General features: G+C 38.6%; 1 protein-coding gene across 1 annotated transcript; it reads left to right on the forward strand.

Moving 5' to 3' along the window:
- Positions 1-2,980: 2,980 nt before the first annotated feature.
- Positions 2,981-7,084, forward strand: LOC108266045 (thyrotropin-releasing hormone receptor). Its single transcript, XM_017468999.3, has 2 exons — positions 2,981-3,857; positions 5,566-7,084. Exons 1-2 carry the CDS (start codon positions 3,069-3,071, stop codon positions 5,980-5,982), a joined length of 1,206 nt encoding a protein of 401 aa, XP_017324488.1. The 5' UTR covers positions 2,981-3,068; the 3' UTR covers positions 5,983-7,084.
- The last annotated feature ends 268 nt before the right edge of the window (positions 7,085-7,352 follow it).

Genomic DNA, 7,352 nt, shown 5'->3' on the forward strand with positions numbered 1-7,352 from the left:
CTTGCTTCTGTTTATAGACTCATTTCGTAACATATACAGAATTAACAAATTTGCAAACCCTAACAACATTTTAATTACTAACAACATGCGTTGATAGGACAACAACACAAAGTTCACTGAATTTCAAAAATAAAATGCACTTTTCTTTATAACAAGTATTAGATATGTAGTAATATTATTAAAATACTCATATTATATCATGTTCAAACTCTATTAGTCATAGCTTAAGTCTCAAATGTCCGTATGCCTCCTGTCACTGAATAAATGTTAAATGCCACAATAGACTAATTGATTTACAGTTGTATTATTTACAATAATTTCTTGTATAAATCTAGGTAAACACTTTTATAAGCAGTACACATTATCACACAACATTTAATTTGATTTAAAAACTCATAACACTTAAATTCAGAAGTTACTGTCAGGTACTATTTCCAGATTTCATTTCCCTCTCTCAGACATAGATTTATTTAGTTACTTCCTAAAAATAAATTTTACTTAGGGTTACAGTACTAGTAGTATTACAAAGTTCTCTAATCTTGCTCCAAAATACATTCTATTTCTCAGTGGCAAGATTTTATTTTTGGATGTACCCGCCAGCTAAATCTCCTCGTTACATGACAGCTGAGATTGTGAGAACAAACACATGCTTCTTCAGAGGCACATGAAGCAATTACATTAATTCAGTATAAACAACCATCTCAAAGTTTCTCTGATACTAAGTTACTCATAAAGTGATGAAGATAGCATGGTTTAATATGATCACTATGTCCATGCTAGCTTTACCTAACGTTACCCCTTTACTTTGTCAACTTTTTATCCTTGGCAGAAGTATTAAAACATTTTTTGTATATGGTCCACTTCCCAGTTTTTTGAGAAAGTTGTGCTCCACCAACCCACCCCAAGCCCTGCTGTTGTTAAACTGTTTCAGTCATTAAAATTATTTCTATGGTGTTAGATTTGACCCCTTAACATGGCATATGTTTTGCAGATCAATATGGGACAAAACTAGGCTTAAGGCATACTGTCATCGAATCTACCTTACATAAGTTGTCAATATATAAGTACTAGATTTAAGGTATCTACTACATTGGATAACTGTATAATGGATAAAGTGTGATCTTCCTAAGAGAAACTCCATCACCAAATTTTCCATAATGTTGAAAAAAGAGACTGGTAAAAAAAAAAAAAAAAAAAATTTAAAAAGTGCTTGTTCACATTCGATATTTGGCAGAGGAAAAACTATTCCACCTAAAATTCCTCTCTATCACCTTGTTTCTCTCTCTCTGACACAAATTGCCTTTCTCTCAAAGTCTGTCATATTGTGTCTCTGCCCGGATCTCTCTTGGTTTCCCTCTAATTTCTAGGTGTCTGTTTCACTCAGATCTGATTCGTTGCTGTAATTTACAGAGCACTCTCGGTTGCAAATTGTAGATTTCTGAGCACTGAGTGCAATAAACCAGCAGTCAATTGCACAAAGAGGCTTTTTTATCTGACTTTATATTTGAATTGTTTGTAAACAATGGACTGACATTTTCTGCCCCTCTTACTCTCATCTGAGATAAGTAGATTTGTGTGGCGTTTCAGAGTAATTGACAAGGGAAAAGATAACACACAGTAAATGGAATCAGCTAGGGAGGCCTTTTCAAATTCCTCCAGCAGAACAATTGAAAGGCTTTTGTCATGTCTTATCACTATCAGCTTACACAAAATGCAAGCAAAAGTGGTGGCTGGTGGCACGGGAAACCAGACATTACAGTAAAATAGAAAGATAGACAGACAGACAGTGAAGAGTAAGACAAAGAGGATGATGATGATGATGTGTGTGTGTGTGTGTGTGTGTGTGTGTGTGTGTGTGAGAGAGAGAGAGAGAGAGAGAGAGAGAGAGAGAGAGAGAGAGAGAGAGAGATAAGAAGAAGAAGAAGAAGTGGAGATGATGGAGCTGTAGCTACTGACAGACTAATCGGTTCATCATTTGCCAAAATAAACAGATTCTCATTTACGAGGTTTCAAATGTGCAACTAGATTTTGGATCATTCATATCTGCTTATTATGAGTAATAACTGTGATTACAAAGAGGGAGTACAAAGGAATGGATTTACTACCAACAGAATATATGTAATACATCTTTGCTATCTAACAAGTAATGAACTGAAGGTCTTTGCCTCACAAATCAGTCCAAGGGGAGCATTTTCTGTTCTTTTCTGGGGACTGATGATCATATCGTCACAGACTTGGCTCACTGGAGACTAAAGCTGGAGCCAAAGTCAAATGCATTACCTGAATTATCTTAATTTGTCACTCCTTTCAGTCCAAACACCTTCTATTTAGGAACAAAAATAGAGCAGAATACGATAATAATCTTAGAAATATGCTGTAGGTATATGTGTCTATAGGCAAAGAGCAGTTAGTATGCTTGTGATACTGAGATTCTAATAAGGCAAAAAAAAAATTAGCACAGCTATTAAAAAGGGAGTCAGAGGAAGGAAAAAGGGTGGTGACAGGAGGAAAAAGAGTGGGAGTGTGAGGGTGATGAACAAGAGAGATGGGGTAAAATAGGGGGGCTGGCCAATGGACTGTGCGAGAGATAGCACGAGAAGGAGGGAGGAAGGAAAAAGGGAAGCTGATCGAGAGTGCTGGCACTCTGTAGCGTGCTGCCACCTTTTTAGATGCTGAGGAACACTGTTTTGAAATAAATATCTGCATGCACACATATACATACACACACTACTCTGTTTTACAAGACCAGAGGAAATCCAGTTATATGAATCAAAATGTAATCATGGTAAGTTATCTCTTTTTTTCTTCCTTACCACTTTGATAGAAAATGCATGTAGGAAATTACAGATTTTTTATTGTCTTCATATAACTATCTAGACACATGAGAATATTTGAAAGTTTCTAAAAATTACTACAAGACTTTTGAATAAGATGATTTTCTTCCCTCTGGTTGTGTATGATTTACAGGATATCTATTGTGTCAACTGATACTGAAAAAAAATAAATCCAAGCAATTATTCTGATCTATCCAGAGAACCCAAAAGTGTAGGAGACATAGTCACGTTACAATGGAGAATGTGACTCCTAGTGCTATGACTAACTTCACCAATACTGAACCTCTGAGCAATATGCCAGAGAACTCAGTGGAAGTCCAGGTCATCACCATATTCCTGTCCCTGCTCATTTGTGGGGTGGGAATAGCTGGCAACATCATGGTCGTGCTGGTGGTTCTCCGGACCAAACACATGATGACTCCAACTAACTGTTATCTGGTCAGCTTGGCCATTGCAGACCTCATCGTCCTCTTAGCGGCTGGACTGCCCAACATTTCTGAGGTGGTTTCTTCTTGGATCTATGGCTATGCTGGCTGCTTGTGTATCACTTACCTGCAGTATCTGGGCATCAATGTTTCCTCTTGCTCCATCACAGCTTTCACTGTTGAGCGCTACATCGCGATATGCCACTCCATCAAGGCACAGTTCATATGTACTGTATCCAGAGCCAAAAAGATCATCGCCTGTGTTTGGATTTTTACCTCACTCTACTGCATCATGTGGTTTTTCCTCGTCGATATACACGAGATGGTTTACGCCAATGGTGTCGTTGTGAGATGTGGTTATCGGGTGTCAAGGAACCTCTACATGCCAATTTACTTTTTGGACTTCACGCTGTTTTATGTAATTCCGCTGGTCGTAGCTACAGTGCTTTACGGGTTGATTGCTAGAATATTGTTCATGAACCCTTTGCCAGCAAACTTGTCAGAAAGAGGAAACGACTCAGTCCACCAGGGACGGACGAACAGCACGGTGAAGGTCTCCTGCAAGCGAAATAAGGGTGCAGTGTCCTCCAGAAAACAGGTGCGCTGTTATTTTATATGAGTAGTGAGAACCTAATAGCCTATAGCATTAAATGTCACAAAGCTGGTATGATTGACAAACTCTCTTAATGGGCAGCTGTCACGTGAATAGCTTTAAGGTGTTGAGATTTCCTTAAGTAGACAAACATACACAAATAATTTTGTTTCTTTCTGTGAAGGAAAATTTTAAATTTACATTATTATCCACCTGTCACATATTATCCAATTGAAATTTTAGTGCCATCTCATATTTGCCTAATGCATACACTGTCAAAAATATTGATTTCAAGACAAGTGCTGTATACAGAGTTTCAATAACGCCACTGCTTCTTTGTAATAATACTGTATCTAATAAATGCAGCCAAAGCAGAATTTTCTGAGAAGGAAATCAGGGCAGGCTGAGAAGCAAGGACAAAAATGATATTCTGTCAAGAGCTGCAAGTGTGAGACAAGTATGATCTCAAGTATGATCTCATTTTGTTGCCAATTAAAGGAGTACCCATAATACACTTGCAAAGTGACCATGAAACACTCATTCTAGCAAGAGATTTAAAGGCTTACTGTCTGACACGCTCTAAAATTATACTGCATCAAACAGCACACTTCTAATTTTGCTTAAGGGTAGACTACCAAAATATTCCTGCCAAAGGTTTTATAATTGTGGATATTTTTCAGTAATTCAATCAGTACACCCTGAGGCATTATGCAGGCTACAATGCATTGTAGGATTCACCCACCTATCAACTTCATTGATTGCCCTGAAATAACAGATGATTTGCTTGGCAGAGTGAAAGAAATGCATCATGGTATGAAATTCATAAGGAGCTAATGACTTTTTATTAGCTTAAGCACTACAAAATTATATTCTTCAAATGCCAAAAAAATTGATGTGCGACGAACATCCATCAGATCCCATTATATAGAAAACTGAAAGATAAACTATATCTTTATTTAAAGTACTATGAAACATATTGAGGCATTTCCCTTTTTATTGGACTAATTGAACATTGGGTTTCCTCTGGGTACTCCGGTGACCTCCCTGAGTCCAAAGACATGCGTTGTAGGCTGATTAGGCATCTCTAAATTGTCCATAGTGTGTGAATGGGTGTGTGAGTGTGCGTTCGAATGTGCCCTGTGATGAGTTGCAACCCACAGAAAATGAATGGATGGATGGAATTGAACCTTGTGCAGCATGGTGGCACAGCAGGTAACATTGCCACTTCACAGCTCCTGGTTTGATCCTGAGCTCAGTTTACTGGCTGTGTGTTTCCTCTGGGTTTGATAGTTTGCTTTCATCTCCCAAAAGCATGCCAGTAGGTAGACAAGCAACTTTAAATTTCCCTTAGGTGTGAATGTGTGTGCGCATGGTGCCTCGTCTCATCACACGCTGCACTGGCATCACATCCGGGGTATATTCCTGTCTCACAGCAAGTATTCCTGGGATAGGCTCTAGATCAACCACTAAATTGACCAGGGTAAAGCTGTTAGTGAAGATGAATAAATGAAAAATGAGAAAAGTGTGAAAGATTTTGTTCTTTGAAAACTTATCCTGAATGACTCATTTAGTGGTTAAGATAAGATACAAAACAAAGAACTGTTTTATTTCTAGTCTCAAGTACAATTATAATTGCTAGCCATTGATACAGGAGTTCTTCATGTATTACACATATATTATGGTGGTGTTACATTCCTGTCCTTTCTTATTGTAGGTAACTAAGATGCTGGCGGTGGTCGTGGTATTGTTTGCGCTGCTCTGGATGCCTTATCGCACTCTGGTGGTGGTGAACTCACTCATGGATCCTCCATACCTCAACACTTGGTTTCTGCTCTTCTGCCGCATGAGCATCTACACCAACAGTGCCATCAACCCCATCATATACAACGCCATGTCACAAAAATTCCGCACAGCTTTTAAGAAGCTCTGCCACTGCAAGGGCCCCACCAGTAAGGAGAAGGCATCTAAGCTCAATGCCCCAGTCTACTACAGTGTCATCAAAGACTCCTCAAGTCCTGAATACGAGACAGAGCAGGAGGATGTTAGCACATACAATGTCTCTGCCAAGAGGGTGAACTTTCCCACCCAGACTGGAAGAGCGACTACTCCGGGGATGTTTAACATTGCTTGAATAAAGATGAGAAAAGACACTTAGTTTTTCTGCAAATCAGCAGTTGAGGTTATTATGGCATTCATTATGGGGATTTAAAGAAATGTTTGATATTTCAGCATCTCACTAGTCCAAATATTCATTTGGAAATTGGAACAAAACATTAAAGGTCACAGTTAAAAATTGGCTGTATGCAAGCTTCTTGAAGGTGGCAGAAAATTTTTTAAGTTGACAAGTGTTTTAAAGGTAGATATTGTTAAGTAGGCTGTTTGCCAGCTAGGAAGAGCTCTTTTGCTGTCTGACTGTCTGATTAAACTAAGATGCATGCGTGACACGTGCATGCATGGGAGTTGCTCAAGGCATCCATACAGTATTTATATGTTTAAAAAAGCTGTCTCATTTTTTCAGTCCATTTGCTTATTCCGCTGTGAATAATGTCCAATTGGCCTTTCATTTAAAAAGGAAAATGATAACTAGCCATGAAGGAAAATTAATATGTTACACAAATAAACCTACTTGGGAAAAAAGTCTACTAATGTGACAAAAAGCAGAAAGTAAATTAGACACTAGATACCACATTTACTAGCAAATTTACCTCAGTTAAACTTCTTTAGGTGGCATCTGTTAGTGTGGAAGAAATATGGAACTTCAATTGCCCCTTAGTCTTTAGCATCCAACAACAACTCATCTATAAATACCTATATACACTTACTGCATACATATGCATCCTTCCAGTTGGCCACTAACAATATTTCTATACTTCAGTTTAAGGTCAGAACTATAAAGTGATAGCATTAATGCTAACTGTTATAGGCTTTGTTGCCTGCAGGGAGGATTTTCAATAATGGTACAGTGTGTTTGCAAAATGAATGCTGGGTATTGCAGTGACAGAACACTGCCTAGCATAAACAAAATAAAGATATGAAATCTGCAAAAAGCTAGAGATTTCTATGCAATTTGACAGATCATACACTGAATGCAATTTTCAAGCTGAAATTCCCATTTAAGTAAAATGAACAATGTAAAATGGTTCTACAATATTAAGCCTTTTCTTACAAATTGCTGAGTACACATTTAAAACAAACAAACAAGCCTCCATCCATTTTCTATGCCGCTTATCCTACTGAGTCGCAGGGAACCTGGAGCCTATCCCTGGGAGCATGGGGCGCAAGGCAGGGTACACCCTGGATGGGGTCCCAATACATCGGAGGGCACAATCTCATACACATTCACACCCATTCATACATTACGGACACTTTGGAGATGCCAATCAGCCTTCCATGCATGTCTTTGGACCGGGGGAGGAAACCGGAGTACTCGGAGAAAACCCCCACAGCACACAAATTCCGCACACAAATTCAGACACAGGCAGGAGTTGAACCCCCATCCCT

This window comes from Ictalurus punctatus, chromosome 5 (assembly GCF_001660625.3).
Source record: "Ictalurus punctatus breed USDA103 chromosome 5, Coco_2.0, whole genome shotgun sequence".
NCBI classification, from domain to species: Eukaryota; Metazoa; Chordata; class Actinopteri; order Siluriformes; family Ictaluridae; genus Ictalurus; species Ictalurus punctatus.

What these genes read in the sequence shown, in the direction of transcription:
- LOC108266045 (XM_017468999.3), top strand. Translation starts at nt 3,069, where the DNA reads ATGGAGAATGTGACTCCTAGTGCTATGACTAACTTCACCAATACTGAA. An exon ending in CAGTGTCCTCCAGAAAACAG is followed by an intron (nt 3,858 to 5,565) that starts GTGCGCTGTTAT and finishes TTCTTATTGTAG; the next exon opens with GTAACTAAGATGCTGGCGGT.